This window comes from Fusarium oxysporum, chromosome 4 (assembly GCF_000149955.1).
Source record: "Fusarium oxysporum f. sp. lycopersici 4287 chromosome 4, whole genome shotgun sequence".
Lineage (NCBI taxonomy): Eukaryota > Fungi > Ascomycota > Sordariomycetes > Hypocreales > Nectriaceae > Fusarium > Fusarium oxysporum.
Genome location: NC_030989.1, coordinates 4,576,616 through 4,590,797, shown reverse-complemented (window position 1 = coordinate 4,590,797; position 14,182 = coordinate 4,576,616). Strand labels below are relative to the sequence as shown.

The following is a 14,182-nucleotide window of genomic DNA, read 5'->3' as shown; positions in this document are numbered from 1 at the left end:
CCACAGACTACAGAGATTATCATGTCGCCATCGACCCTGTCGAGCACGAAATGAACGGACAGTCGCAAAAGTGGAAATGGCCACTGACTATATCGTCGGGCAACTTGCGATTCTAGCCTGATTCGGAAGAGTTGTGCACTAACCTTGTATCAATCCACATTTGATACTCCATTGATGAAAATCTTTTGAGAGAATGGTGATATGAGAGGGGTTTATAAGAGGTGAGGGTTGGAATTATTTTTGAATTGAGTTTTTGGTTTGGATGTTTGCGTAGCCGTCAAAATGTCGTCCAACGCTGTGATCGAATCGGGCAGCGATAAAGATGTCAAGGATGTCACTGAACAGAGCGTTGAACAGTCTAAGCCTGTATCTCGATTTACACGATGGTATCGCAGTCCTTTATTCAATGTCATAATCGTTGGTTTGATCTCTTTTACTCAACCAGGAATTTGGAATGCCCTCAACAGTATGTTTACCGTCTGTTCACTTTACATCGCTGACAATTGTAGATACCGGCGCTGGTGGTCAGCAGGAACCATACCTTGTCAATGGCGCCAACTCACTCACTTTTGGCATCATGGTTTTCGGATGTTCCATTTTCAGTATCCTGGCCAATAAGATTGGGCTGAAATGGGTTCTTGTTATCGGTACCCTTGGATATGCACCTTATTCTGCAGCGCTTTACACCAATAACAGATATGGTGTTGAGTGGTTTGTACTCCTTGGCGGTGCCACTTGCGGTATTGGTGCTTCTGCTCTTTGGGCTTCGGAGGGTGCCATTGCTTTGGGATATGGTGATGTCAAGGATCGTGGAAAGTTCAGTAAGTGGCATGATCTGATCGTGAAGTTACCATGCTAACCTATGTAGCTGGAATTTGGCTCGGTCTTCGTGAGCTTGGTCAACTCATTGGCTCTTCCATTCAGCTCTCACTCAACGTTGAGTCCGGAAAGAGAGGTCGTGTTGGATACACCACTTATCTGGTCCTCATCGCTCTCCAATGCCTCGGTCTTCCTCTCGCTCTTCTAGTCTCACCTCCCAACAAGGTCATCCGACCTGATGGCTCCAAGCTGCCTCACACCCAAACCAACAAGAGTATCAAGGAACAATGCAGACGATGGGGCGCTCTCATCAAGCGCAAGCAATTCTTCCTCTTGATTCCTATTCTCGTCGGTTTCAACTGGAACAGTACGTACCTCGGCATTTATCTTGTCAACTACTTTTCCGTCCGAGCTCGTGCTTTGGCGTCGTTGACTTCAGGTATTGCTGCTACTGGTGCCAATATCTTCTGGGGTTGGTTCTTCGACCTCAAGTACTTTAGCCGACCTCAGCTTGCCAGAATCACATGGGTGTTCTTGGCTGTTACCATGACTGCTCTGTTTGGTTGGCAGTTTGCTATGGAGCTGGAGTATCGTAGCGCCAACCCTGCTGTTACTCTCGATTGGGATCTCCCTGGCTTCGGTCGTGGATTCGCTGTCCAAGTTCTTCTTCGGTAAGTTCACATCTACCTATATATGCGAAAACAAGTGCTAACACATTAGATTCATGAACGAATCGCACTACATGTTTGTGTACTGGATCATCGGAACTTTCTTCGAGGACGTTGAGACCCTGACTCTCGCTGTTGGCTTGGTCCGATCTTTCGAATCTCTTGGATCATGTTTGGCATTTGGTGTTGGTGCTGCCAAGGTTCCATCTCTCACAAACCTCATTGTTGCCTTTGTCATGTTCTGCATCTCTCTCCCTTCAACATCTTTCGCCGTTTTCCTTGTGCCTGAGCGCCCGGCAAATCATGTACTTGACAAGGATAACGAGTCTGAGGAATAAGGTTAGGCTTCATTGCTAGACTTGAAATAACATTTTGAGACTCTCCCACTATGCATTCCGGGTCCCCAGATTTCTAACTTATTGTCTAATCGACGGTGGATCCGATCGATCGTGATCGCGATGCAGGGTCACGGCGCAAGGTCTGACTGTGTGGATAGGGAAATTGTTCGATCACACGCCACATATGCAAGTTGGTCCGGAAGAGGAAGTTGACAATTTTGAAAAGCATCCGAAGCCAAGAACATATACACATTTGCCAAGCAAGCTGCGCCGCTATATCCCTGGGGGCTGGCTCGGGTCGCAGGTGGCATAGGGCTGAAGATCTAAACACATGAGACGACGGCCAAGTGTGATATTCATGATAATGATACGGTCGAATCCCTGTATGTAAATAAAGCTAATTTAACGACGAAATCATGACCTCCTCCGAATCCCTATACCTTATTGTCCCATTCTTGAACGCTCGAACCAGTCCTCGAACTTTGTGCTGCAAAGGTATAGTTTTTTCCAGCTGCAGAAACTTGCGAACCAGCTGAAATGTGATCATGAGAGTTCCTGAAACAGCACCAATCTTGAGAAAGACAGATAGATCACCTTGCGAGGTGGCATATGGCAAGGTGAAGCAAATTGCCATCCTGAATTTGTAAGCAATGAACCTGACAGGGCCATGATACATACCATGCAATGATGATAGGAGATATAGCCTTGATATAAGGCCGCTCCTGTCTTTTGATGTTTTCAAGAATGTCGTCGAGTTTGATAAGATCTTTTATAGCGTTGGTTTGTGTGAGTTGGGCATCCTGATCTGCTTCTGATCCCCAGGACTGAAGAGGTCTGGCACAAAGTCCAGGAGGGTCGTCATGGCTCTTTTTATGTCCGATATGCCCGAAATATTTATTCAGGTGGCCATTTACGGATTCTCTGCAAGTTTCAAATTGTCGAAACACATCGCTGCCATGGTCGATCGGTGAAACTTGTGATAGTGGCTGAATAGTGATGACCGCTCCCTTGATAAGAGAGTTGCCCATGTTGTCTTTGACTTTTTGAAATTTTCTCGATCTTTGCTTTACTTTCAGATTTGTCTTTGGTGGGAACAAAAGTGAAAGCGTTCCTTTTAGATACGATCGGTTGCAAGCATGAGCTGAAAATGACCAGAAAGCAGCAAGGATCCATGCATGTTGATTGGCTGTATGAAGAACAATAGCTCGTTTAGATTCAGAATCAGGTTGAATTTGATATTCTTCTCAAGACAATGCAAAGTGGCGTCAAACTAGTCACAGAGGTGGGCTGCGTGTAGCGGCAGACGAGATAATCAAGGGCATCGTTGAATAAATTTCGAGTAAATTGGGGGAATAGTCTTCGAATTCTTCCTCGGACAGTGTCCGCATGACTCTAGACATTCTTCATTTTAATAGACCTACGAATTGCGATAGCTCCTGTAGTCGAAATGCGCTGGGCTGATAGGTCTCCCTCCACAATCACTCTGGCTCAACCAACAAGGATGTTACATGTTTGTGTGTTTGATGGATCGCGTGCATTGACCCAATGACGCGCTTGGTTCTAAGCTCTTCAAGAATTCAGACTGAATGATCTTTTACAGTTTGTAAGAATGTATTCATTAGTTTTGCTATAAAGGTATCAATCAACTATCGTTCTACAAAGACCTATCGCTCGGACTTTCAGACCTCATCTGAGTCGTAACTTGCGTCTTGTTAAACTTACTCTCCCCATTAACAAGACTCTGCTCATCATTCTCACTATACTGCACGTGGAAGGTCCTCTGCAGCTCAATCCCTCCATGCTCAGGTGTATGTATAGAATCACCCGTATGAGAAGGTAACTCCACACGAGCACGACTTCGACTCATGATATGTGATTTCCGTCCGTAATGTTCTCCATAGTTGTTGTACTTGCTCGAATCGTAGGATGAGCCTCCAAGAGCGGGGAACATACGCACGAGGATCACGCGAAGAGCGGGCATGGATGCGCAGATGATGCCGACGTTGATTTCAACGGTTGACCAGATGGAGATGTCGGTTTGGTCGTATGTTGGGTTGTGAGATGAGCCGAGATCGACGAGAAATTGGAGACGAATGATGCTCACGACGGTGACACTGAAAAGTTAGCTAGGCTCATTGAAATTGACGGACGACTTACAAAGTTCCGACGATAAACATGGCGGCGACACCAATCTTCTTCTTCCAATGCAGTTTGAGTTTCCTCAGATACCACATTGGAACTGCAAGCATCCATACATCCACAGCAACACTGATAGATGCATTGGCCCAGCCGATGGCAGTTGAGTTCATGCTGATGCTGTTAGCCAAGTCCGATAATCACAATTGTCAACGTACCATGTTCCCTTATGCTCTCCATCCCAATTCAACCAGAAATAGCTCACAGGCGTACACTGAAACGCCGCCAAAAACATAAACAAAACGCCAAAAACACTATTGAAAATGATAGTCCCCCATAGCAACTTTTGCGCCGTACCCGGAAAGATCCTCAGGTAAAAGAACAACAATGACGTCTTGAGCAGCGAAACCTGGGCAAAGTAGAATATCTCCAGTAACCAAAAGTAAAACCCAAACTGTGTTATGTCATCAAACTCTAGTGTCCAGATATCGCGGCCTTCTCCGTGTCCGGCGGTTCCGTGGATGTTCATGGCTGTGGAGGGCATGCCGATGAAGAGCGTGAGCACGATGAAGAGGTCGTCGAGGCCGAGTTCCGTTTTGGTGAAGAAGAATTTGGACCAGAGACGAAGGGCGGTTGCGACGCCGGATATTACGCCGAGGACGATTGTGACGTTGATGAAGATGGGGGTCTTGTTTCGGACGGGGACTTCGCAGTAGGTGTATGTCATGTTGAGCGTTGCTGTTCACGTTAGAGAGAGGCGGCGTGAGAGGAGGGTGGACGTACTCAGACTATCTCTGACGTGACATGCTTGGGCGGCGCATGCCTCTGCTGTCTGGATGATGACTTGGGTCGAGCATACGCATTTCACGTCGCTCGATTTGCACTCCGACTTCGTGATGGCATCCTCATAACAAGGGGCCTACAATGTTAGCAAACACCAACCAATTGATGAATAAACTCACTGCACAAGCAGGCAGATTGGTCAACAACTCTTTCGTTGCATCCGCTGCCACTACCAGGGGCACAAAGGCCACCAGAAAAGGCACAATCCACTTCATATTGATCGACAAACGTTTTGCAAGGAGGACGACCCGCGTGTGCGGACCCCAGGGGATATTTAACAGATTTCCTTTAGGGGAGATCTAGGGGTTTTCTTTTTAAACCTTGACCTTACAGCCATCGTCTCAAGGGATCAGCGCAACCCCACTGCGTTCGTCCCGTCAATTTGGAAGAAAGTTAGAACGTGGATGATCCGGATTCTTCCAGATACAGCGTCACATCGCCTACAGGTTTGTCCCTGTAGGGGCTAATAATTTTAGTGTGTTAATTGGCGCAAGCTCAGTTTGTTTAGAGTATCTCGTAACATGGACTGTCACTGGGTGGTAATTTAGTTTGGGCTGAAATATCAGGTACCGCACTAATCGGCATGGGACCGCCGGCTTTGGTAACCTCCTTTTCGTGGTGAGAAAAAGACCGGAGTTTCAAGTCGTGGATGAGGTCCAATTCTGGAAGGTCGTCTCAAGGGTTAGTCTAGAGCAAAAGATCCTTGACACTTCAAATCATCTTGGCATGTGCCAACGGCCCGATCCCTGTCTCGCCAAGGATTGGTTGGGCTGCAGACGAAGATCATCTCAAGATTTGCTCTAAATGCGAGAATGGAAATGATCAGCATATCACTCAATTGAAAATGTTAGAGGCGCTCGACTTCGAGTCAGCCAAATGCATGATTCTGCAACGGAACCGTTCCGTAACAACGCCCCTTTTATTCCTGAATTCGTGCTTCATCAGAACTCAAATCAGCCTGATAAAACTCGGGTTAGCTTGGTCCGATCCTACCCCAGGTTTCAGCTCAACGTGGCAATTCAACCGAAGACGAGGAAATTTCCAAAAGCTTATCACAAGAAGAAAACATTACCCCGAGCGCCCGGTTGACGGTCTATTTTCACATGTAATTTAATGGCTTCGGACGATTGAACAGAATGGGTTCGCTCTCGAGAAACAAGGTTCTCGTACTATGGTACCCTTTTGCGGAGGTGACCCGTTTCCATCCTCGCCTCGGTGAAGCTATTGGAACTAGAAGCCAAGACCTGTCCAGACCGCTAGCCTTGTACATATTGATAGCTAGTCATGATCCTAGGGCTGTTACATCAACGGTCACTAAGGAATCTGGCAGAAACAGTTCTGTCATCGACGGGGTAGTTGACTTGGCAATGATTAATGCTCTCTCCACTTGGTATTTATCATTTGACTATAATTATGTTACTTCGCCCATGTTTTGTTGGCTTTAATGTTTTGTAGGCCTCCATCGACATGGGTTACTTGCATATACCCTTGTTATCGCGTCGTCTCTCATTAGAAATGCAACCTCGACTGATGCAATGCTCACCCCTGATTGTTTGACAACGTGTTCTGGATTGCTTGCAGATGATCCATGTGGTCAAAACCCCTGCGTCTGTCAGTGGCAATGGAGCAGATCTGGTATACATCTCGCGTGGCGTTGACATGTTGCGCAAAGTGTTCGCTGTTATTCCACCTTTTAAGCTACTCTCAATGATCTACCGAAAAGCTTTGGCCTCAAAAATACGCAGATTGTTCCTTTATGAAGTAACTTGTCCGGGTGGGTAAGAAGCATATCGCCGCGGGTAGCAGATCCTCTCGTAACCTACGGAGTCTGGATGTCTCTTTGGTTGCATTGAAGATTGACGCAATGCAGCACATGACATTGTCGTTTCAATGCAACGATAAGGTTACCTGTTCCAGTGATCGAGTCATGAAGGCAATGAATATCGCTTGCATTGAACAGGATCCAAGCTCGACTTTGACATCGTGAAGAATTAAGCAATAGTCACCAGGGCATTTGCGAATTTTACAGGGACTATTAATAAACCCATACGGATATTTGACAGCTGCGTCCCGATTCGTCGTCTAGTCAATCTAGTGAGTTGATGCCAGGGGCGGATAGTCCGTTATCATCCAGCTGATCACCCTGTCGACAACCGACTGTATTCCATCCAATCCCGTAGACTGTGCGCTGTTCTTCGTTGTGTGTTAAGCTTAATACATATAGGCTAATCTCGATTTCTTTGTCGAGAACTCCCATCGCTTTCGTCCAGTCTTTTGACCGGTGCCCAGGACCTTACCAGCCTCTCTCCGATGGCCTCGATCCTTATCTTGGTTCAGGGCGACTGCCAGCACACACCGGACATCAGGGCTCTGTTCGTGGGGAGAGATATGTAATGGTTGTTCTAAAGTTTTTTGTTTCTATCTTGTGACATCGTATTTCTTCCAGCTTGAGCATTTTCGTTGGCAATGAGATGAATATAGTCGTTAAACCTTCTTGCTTCTTCGCTATGAGTTCTCAACATTATGTTCAATGGTAGCTTTCGGGCTACTATAGAGATTAGTTCTGTTTTAAAACTATTAACAAGTCATCTAGAATCTGCCAGTCATTCTCGTCGCTTTACTGGAGAAATGATTTCGTGTCATTCTTCAAATCAGGCTGGAGGTATAATCGCTCCATTTGGAAGCGGTCCGTAAACTATCCATAAATAATTTCAGATGGAGATATCAACTCAAATGCGAAGCCTCGTCAGGATGTAATTATAATATTGCCTCTATTTATTGTCAAGGATGCTTAGGCCCAGCCGGACAAGGCGGACTTGGCCGTGTCAATACCGGAACCTTCCCCGGCAGCCACGTGGGTCCCGATCGTGGGGAAGCGCAAATGCTTGGGTTCCAGGTAGGTATCGCATTTTATCATGGAGTTCCGTTATCGATAATCGAATGTATTACGCTTGAGTGAGTGGGAAAATATCTGAGTTGCTGGATAGGCTTGTGAAGATGTGATGGTAATTGCTTCATTGACCTACCCTAAAGATGAAATAATGACGTCAGGTTCAATCGTTACTTCATACATCAAAAGCTCAATAAGATCACAATCGTTCAATTCTTCACATCTTCAATACACTATACTTAAAACTACTCACAATGTCTCTAACCCCGCTCTCATCTCTCCGCGTCTCTAAGCATCTCATCCCATCTCACAACCTAATCCCCAATTGCAGCATCCACCAAAAACCCCTTCTTCACTACCACGCTGCCTTCAAGCCCCCCATATCCGCATCAAAGATCGAAGCGCACCTATCCTCAGTTAACGTGGTAGCACCGCAGTGGCGCTACACAATGTACTCCCAAACCCACTTCCACAGCACCACCCACGAGGTCCTCTGCATAAGCCACGGCAGAGCCCGTTTATGCTTTGGTGGCGAAGATAATGAGGGGAGGGTTGAACCGGTGGTGGAAACGGGCGATGTTGTGATTGTGCCTGCGGGAGTGGGGCATCGGTTGTTGGAGGATCTGGACGGCGGGTTTGAGATGGTGGGGAGCTATCCGACGGGTTGTGACTGGGATATGTGCTATGGGAAGAAGGGTGAGGACGACAAGGTGAAGGCTATTAAGAACGTGGAGTGGTTTCGGAAAGAGCCTATCTACGGGGATGAAGGGCCAGCTACAGAGTTTTGAGCGAGTCACGTTTGTGCCATGTGCCATGGCTTCGGAAGCATCGATAGTTAAACTTTCACTGCAAGGTACAAGCCGTGACACAAATCATGTATTCAATCCATCATTACTATCGTCCATTAATCCATACCATTCACATATCCATTAACCATTAATCCGACCAAGCTCAGAAGTTCATGACAAGGGCAGCACCACCGAAAAGGGCGCCGAGCGCAATGGCAGCAGTGGCCTGGGCAGCGCCTTCAGTGGAGGTCGAAGGCGACAGGCCAGTGGCCGCAGCTGTGTTTGTGTTCTCGGGAACACCCGATGTGAAGGGGATGTCGCTGACGGAGCTGGCGCCGGAGAAAGCGGCCTCCTGGGTGCTGGCGGTAGGGTTGGCGGTGGCAGAAGGCTTGTCGGGGTTGAGGACACTGAAGATGTTAGCTGGGTTTGTGAAAGCGGATGGAATGACTTACGCATCAATGACATGTACAACACCGTTGGCGATGAGGACATCAGGAACAATGACCTTGGCCTCGTTGACCCAGACAGTACCGTTGTGGATAACAATGTTGAGCTTCTCACCCTCAGAAGTGGTAAGAGAACCGTTCTTGAGGGTTGAGCTGTAGCCAAGAGTGTTGTTGACAACGTGGTACTTGAGAATGCTCTCAAGATCGGACTCGCTCAAGTTGGAGAGGACAGAACCAATGTTGGCAAAGGCGCTGTTGCTGGGAGCAAAGACAGTGATGTTCTTCTCGTTGGTGAGGTTTGTGACGAGCTTGGACTCGGTCAGAGCGCCAGCAACGGCGGAGAGGTTGGCGGCGATGGCCGTGTCGGAAAGGTTCTTGGGGACAGCGAGGACCTTGTTGATGATGTGAATGACACCACCAGTGAAGTTGAGGTCCTGAGTGTGTTAGTGAGTGTTGTTATTGATCAATTGGATGACTTACAGCCTTGGTGACATTGGATTGTTGACGGAAACCACTGTAGAAGCTGACAGTATCGCCCATGGCCAGAGCCTCGACACGCTGTCCACCAGTGACATTGGCATATGTCGCATTGTTGAGGAGCGTAGGGACAAAAGCGGGTGTGTCGCTGATGTTGCTGGCATAGTAGGTACCGTTCAGAACGTGGTATTGAAGGATAGCAGCGACGGAGCTGGGATCGTTCTCGACCATGCGGGCAACAGTGGTGTCATTGAGGAGGTCCTTGATGGCATTGTTGCTTGGGGCCAAGATGGTGACATTCCTAAGACGGCCAAGGTCTCTGAGAAGACTGGGCTGGGCACGGAGAAGGCCTGCATGGTCAGCTTGCACCGGCAAACAAGATACAATAACATACCGCTGAGCTCAGAGAGGGTAGAGTTCTCAGACTCAAGAGCAGCAGTAAGGTTGGGACGGCTCTGGGCGGTAGCGTAGCCCGAGAGGGCGAGGGTGACAAGAGACTGCAGCTTCATTTTGATGATCGACTGGACAGAGTTAATCTTGGAGAAACAACACAAACCCAAAACACGGGGGGAGCACACAGCTTAAGAACTCCTCGAGAAACAAGCTCGACAAGAACCCCGTTAGCTCTCGCGGCAGCATCCTGGCCAATTGGTAAAGCTTCGCCCAGCACGAGCCCTTGCGAGACCAGACTCAAAACAGAGTCAATGACATAGACCAAGAGCTCAAGCGTCATCAATGGCCAGAATGGTGAAGTGCTACTCAGCCCACGCCAAGGCTCTTGGTCTGAGACGAGTTCAAGGGTTGAAGCTCTGTCGTGGCTTGCCGTGTGCCGAAAGCCGGGGAAGCTGTGTTTTCGAGAGTTGCAGTTTGGAGTCGCACCATGGGAGAGACGTGCATTCAATTGGACAACGTGAGAGATTCCATTTGCTATTGTAACTAACCCTGCTCGTATTGAACCTGAGAAAAGCCTGTTTGTTGTATCGGTTCAAGCCGTTGGAGGCCACCGAACCGCGTAACAGACAACCTACACAGACAATAGCTTCATTCTTTTGCTGGTAATATCCGGAAAATCTCATTGGGCTTGGAGTCAATTCGGACTAGGCTGCAAGCTTCCTCAGCCCGGATCCCCACACTCCACAGCCGATCGGGTATCGTGATATCGTCATAGATATTTATTAAGGTATCGCAGCAGCTCAATTTTCAGCACAGCCGACTTTTGTTTTGACTGATTCTCACTCAATTGAAGACGCTGCCAAGGCCTCGGCACTGCTAGCGTTGCATTCCAGCTGTTTCATAGGGTGATGAAGAGCTCCCTTGGACTGTAAATCGGCCAATGCAACGCCGAGGGATGAAAGGGATGTTGGTCAGCTCATGCATCGGTGAAAAATGGCCGGACATGGTTCAGAGTCCAGACTGTCGCAGAGTTTGGCAAAATTGTTGGCAGATGCCGATTGGTTTGGTCGTTGGGTGAAAGGATTGTTCACCAATTGACTGGACAACTCAGAGAGGAGGTCCAAATGGATCGGCGTTTTCCAGTTTCACTCTCTTTGTTTCTCGGAGATCATCCCCAAATACTGTGCCGTCCTCGTTGGCTGCCGACTTCTTTTCTTTGTTCATAACTTGTTCTCGTCTCGCTCGTTGAAGATTGACCAGGTTCGCTCGATCGGGATCACGACATTTCTGCAGTTTCTTTCGAAGTGGTTTCATCGCTTTGACAATCTCGGGCTACTCCTGTTAGTCTGGTTCGGGCAACAAGCTTTAAACGTACCGTCCCCCAATACTCTGTCATTCTCTCGGGAGGTTCCTCTTCAAGCATCTTGCGGCAGCTGTCCACAGCTCCTAGAATCTTGTCTCGCATGTTTGCAAAAGCTGATTCCTGACTAGCATTGCCGCCTTGACCAGGAGTCGGGATCAAAGTGTCGAGCAGTCCATGATCTACCATGGAAAGTGCCGCCATCATGATTTGACTCGGCGCATAGTGGAAATATGCGTCTGTCACCAGAGGACTGAACTTGAGAATGTCTCGCGCGCGGGCATGCGCCTTATTGATTCGCGTCTCTTCGTCTGGTAGCCTCCTTCTCAACTCCAGGATGGCACCCTCGAGCGCTCTGAACGGATGTCGCACATCAAACGCAAAGCGGATTCCCTGACAGAGAAGAAACTCTCCCGCCAGAATTTGTTCGCCCGTTGTGTTTGGAAACTTCTCCGAAAAGGCATTTAGCTTGTAGAAGAAACCTTCGGCCTTGCATCCAAAGAAGAGTGATGTTTTGAGGAGATCGGTCGCAGGGTAGGTCATGACCGAGTTGGTCACGTAGAATCGTCGCAGAAAGATAGCGGCCGTCGCTCGAATCTCAGTAGGAAGCTCGCAGAATTGAGCCGCACGAATAAGCTCGACGGTGAAGAACTTGACGAGGCGTATCTCTTCATCGGGGGTAAGAAAATCGGGCGGAGGATCTGTCGCAAGTCGAGGAGCGATCTGTTCTCGAGCGAGGGAGTTTGTTTTTGCGCGCAGTTCTTGAAGGTTCGCCGGCGTAAACGACCAGAGCCGATATTGGCTCGACTGCCTGTAGCGCTCGTCTTCTGTCGCCATTTTGTTGTTGTGAATGATGATGCAGAACAGACATGCTGCATGATGGAGCTGCCTACCACTTGTTTTGGATGTCACGTGACCATATCTTATCGAAATGATCGTCAGGGACCGCACCCCATTAAAATAGCCTCACATTCAAGCTCAAATTCAATCAATTACAGACGCATTCGCGTGATGACTCTATTGTCCAAATCAAATCCAAACGCCAGCCAGATACCAAATTTACCAATTGACTCATAAAATCCATCAATATCCCAAGTTCTCTCTTCTCGCAGGAGGAGGAGGCGGGGGCTTCTTGGCCCGGTTGGGAGGGGGAGGCGGTGGCTTCTTTCCAAGAGCCAAACCGCTTGCGCTTCGGCTTAGACTTCCATAGCTAGTTGCAGGGCTGGCAGTGCGGTGTTCCCAGTCAGGACTGCCGCTTCTGCTTGTTGAAACATCATCAGAGAATACATCGTCATGCCGTCCGTATGAACCGCTGTCAGTAGCAACGCGAGCAAGAGGAGCACCTGGGACTCTGAGATTGGCCAGTGGTGTAGCTGTAGATGAGGAGCGGCCTTCAAATGTTGAGGCGCGTCCAATCGGGGGTCGTGCGGGTTGGGGAGGGGGAGGCGCAAGACGGCTTCCGGGAGAACGGTGGGGAATGCGAGCGGGCTCTTGTTCAGCCTCTGGCTCTTCGTAGACGGCCTGATGACGAGGCTCTTGCCAAGAACGAGCGGTGTTGGATCGGCTTCGGCCAATCTTGGGAGCACTGGTAGGCGAAGACGCAGCTCCAGCCCAGTTCTGACGAACACGACGCAACTCTTCAGCGCAGCGCTCATGGTAATCAAGCTCAGCGTCGAGGAATTGGGTCAGGGATGTGATGTTGTCCACCTCGGATTCCTTGATGTCCTGCATACGACGAAGGACATCCTCGCTGGTCTCCTCAAATTTGGCCTTGTTCATGCGAACTTCTTCTTCGATGCGGAAATCGTCACGGCGGGCCTTTTGCAGCTTGTTGGTGCTGGCGTCGTAGGCGAGACGGCGGTTCTCAAGCTTCTTGCGGGCGTTCTACTCTTGTTAGTGGGCATATCGTCGAGGCAACTGATTGACATACCTGGTACTCTCGCATCATCGCCAGACTCCTCTCGAGGTTGTCCAGCCAAGTAGCATTGGCGCAGTCTACGTAGGAATCTTGGATGCCAGCAATGCGCTCGTTGGCGCGACCCAAGGACAACAGGCAGTTTCCGAACTCGGACTCTTGCTCAAAATCCTCGCCGTGGGTAGCCATTGAACGGCCAAGAGACGACATGGGAGTGCCGCGCTCCTTGTTATCCATAAGCTCATTGCGTTGGGACAACCATTTAACGTAGCCGCTCATAGATCGTTGCATGCGCTCCATACCTGGGGTCGTTAGCCGTCGAAAAGTTAATGGTCCACGGGGAACAAACCGTCTTGTCGGAGAGCCATTTCGGTCTCTAGATTCTTGAACTCATCAGAATGAGCCGTTCGGGCTTCAGCGCCCATTCTTTCACCGGCCCATTGGAAGGCTCGGTCAATCTTCTTTGTAAAATGCATATTGACTCGTTCGTTATCGTAATGTCGGATCCAGTCCGATAGTTGTTCGCGGGGTCGTCTGGCGCCGTCGCTACTGTGCAAAAGTATAACGAGGGACAGAGGCAAGTTGTAGAAGTAAAAGAAAGAGTATTTGAGAGCGAGAACGGGGTAATGAATGATTGCAGAGCACGAACAAGGGGTAGAAGAGGGATGGGATGCTAGGGTGGCGAACAGTTGGGGCGTGAGATGGAAAAGGACACGACCTTGAAGGTCTTGACTGAATCCAATCCTTGACTGGTTCTGGTGATGCGACCTCAAGTCCGTTGGGAGTGAGCGTCTTCAGGGGTGCTTGTAGTGGTGTGGAGGTGAGGTTGGGGAGCCCCAGCCCCGAGCTTTTAAGGGAAAGCCCCCTGAAAAGTCCCAAGCTACAGTGCGCTGCAGTAGTTTAGCTTATCTTATCGCCCTGCAGAAGGCAGTGAACTCAACTCAGCGGGGACCAAAAGTCTCAGGAATTGTATTCATATTTATGAAACAGAGCCCGAGCAAACAAAGCGAATTATTGAAACAGCAATTACAGGTGACGTTATTATTGAGTCTGTGGAATCCTGATCACGTCTGACAAGGAGAGACGTGGTGCCATGGGCAGGCGATGGG

General features: G+C 48.9%; 7 protein-coding genes across 8 annotated transcripts; 2 read left to right on the top strand and 5 right to left on the bottom strand.

Annotated features, from left to right (window-relative positions):
• The first annotated feature begins 260 nt into the window (after positions 1–260).
• FOXG_04479 (uncharacterized protein) lies at positions 261–2,262 on the top strand. Its single transcript, XM_018382504.1, has 4 exons — positions 261–466; positions 510–821; positions 869–1,490; positions 1,540–2,262. The coding sequence occupies exons 1-4, from the start codon at positions 283–285 to the stop codon at positions 1,823–1,825; spliced, it is 1,404 nt and encodes a 467-aa protein (XP_018239231.1). The 5' UTR covers positions 261–282; the 3' UTR covers positions 1,826–2,262.
• Positions 2,223–2,853, bottom strand: FOXG_04478 (uncharacterized protein; the record flags this gene model as incomplete). The annotated part of the gene is made up of 2 exons (XM_018382503.1): positions 2,223–2,460; positions 2,504–2,853. 2 exons carry the CDS (start codon positions 2,851–2,853, stop codon positions 2,223–2,225), a joined length of 588 nt encoding a protein of 195 aa, XP_018239230.1.
• A 564-nt stretch (positions 2,854–3,417) lies between these two features.
• Positions 3,418–5,071, bottom strand: FOXG_04477 (uncharacterized protein). 2 transcript variants are annotated; one of them, XM_018382501.1, is made up of 5 exons: positions 4,924–5,071; positions 4,745–4,880; positions 4,180–4,699; positions 3,983–4,135; positions 3,418–3,939 (listed from the first exon to the last, which is right to left on the bottom strand). In XM_018382501.1, exons 1-5 carry the CDS (start codon positions 5,017–5,019, stop codon positions 3,480–3,482), a joined length of 1,365 nt encoding a protein of 454 aa, XP_018239228.1. In that variant the 5' UTR covers positions 5,020–5,071; the 3' UTR covers positions 3,418–3,479. The 2 variants fall into 2 exon arrangements, with proteins under 2 accessions (XP_018239228.1, XP_018239229.1); XM_018382502.1 differs by having other exon boundaries at positions 4,180–4,880.
• A 2,760-nt stretch (positions 5,072–7,831) lies between these two features.
• FOXG_18841 (uncharacterized protein) lies at positions 7,832–8,673 on the top strand. Its single transcript, XM_018398977.1, has one exon. The coding sequence runs from the start codon at positions 7,949–7,951 to the stop codon at positions 8,480–8,482; it is 534 nt and encodes a 177-aa protein (XP_018239227.1). The 5' UTR covers positions 7,832–7,948; the 3' UTR covers positions 8,483–8,673.
• FOXG_04476 (uncharacterized protein) lies at positions 8,646–9,914 on the bottom strand (the record flags this gene model as incomplete). The annotated part of the gene is made up of 4 exons (XM_018382500.1): positions 8,646–8,889; positions 8,935–9,362; positions 9,409–9,755; positions 9,800–9,914. 4 exons carry the CDS (start codon positions 9,912–9,914, stop codon positions 8,646–8,648), a joined length of 1,134 nt encoding a protein of 377 aa, XP_018239226.1.
• A 991-nt stretch (positions 9,915–10,905) lies between these two features.
• FOXG_04475 (cyclin H) lies at positions 10,906–11,995 on the bottom strand (the record flags this gene model as incomplete). The annotated part of the gene is made up of 2 exons (XM_018382499.1): positions 10,906–11,130; positions 11,174–11,995. The coding sequence occupies 2 exons, from the start codon at positions 11,993–11,995 to the stop codon at positions 10,906–10,908; spliced, it is 1,047 nt and encodes a 348-aa protein (XP_018239225.1).
• Positions 11,996–12,241: 246 nt separating this feature from the next.
• Positions 12,242–13,549, bottom strand: FOXG_04474 (uncharacterized protein; the record flags this gene model as incomplete). Its single annotated transcript, XM_018382498.1, has 3 exons — positions 12,242–13,042; positions 13,089–13,375; positions 13,423–13,549. 3 exons carry the CDS (start codon positions 13,547–13,549, stop codon positions 12,242–12,244), a joined length of 1,215 nt encoding a protein of 404 aa, XP_018239224.1.
• Between the last annotated feature and the right edge of the window lie 633 nt (positions 13,550–14,182).

What these genes read in the sequence shown, in the direction of transcription:
- FOXG_18841 (XM_018398977.1), top strand. Translation starts at nt 7,949, where the DNA reads ATGTCTCTAACCCCGCTCTCATCTCTCCGCGTCTCTAAGCATCTCATC.
- FOXG_04477 (XM_018382501.1), bottom strand. Translation starts at nt 5,019, where the DNA reads ATGAAGTGGATTGTGCCTTTTCTGGTGGCCTTTGTGCCCCTGGTAGTG. An exon ending in TCACGTCAGAGATAGTCTGA is followed by an intron (nt 4,700 to 4,744) that starts GTACGTCCACCC and finishes TAACGTGAACAG; the next exon opens with CAACGCTCAACATGACATAC. An exon ending in GGAGAGCATAAGGGAACATG is followed by an intron (nt 4,136 to 4,179) that starts GTACGTTGACAA and finishes TAACAGCATCAG; the next exon opens with CATGAACTCAACTGCCATCG.
- FOXG_04479 (XM_018382504.1), top strand. Translation starts at nt 283, where the DNA reads ATGTCGTCCAACGCTGTGATCGAATCGGGCAGCGATAAAGATGTCAAG. An exon ending in CAAGGATCGTGGAAAGTTCA is followed by an intron (nt 822 to 868) that starts GTAAGTGGCATG and finishes TAACCTATGTAG; the next exon opens with CTGGAATTTGGCTCGGTCTT. An exon ending in GCTGTCCAAGTTCTTCTTCG is followed by an intron (nt 1,491 to 1,539) that starts GTAAGTTCACAT and finishes CTAACACATTAG; the next exon opens with ATTCATGAACGAATCGCACT.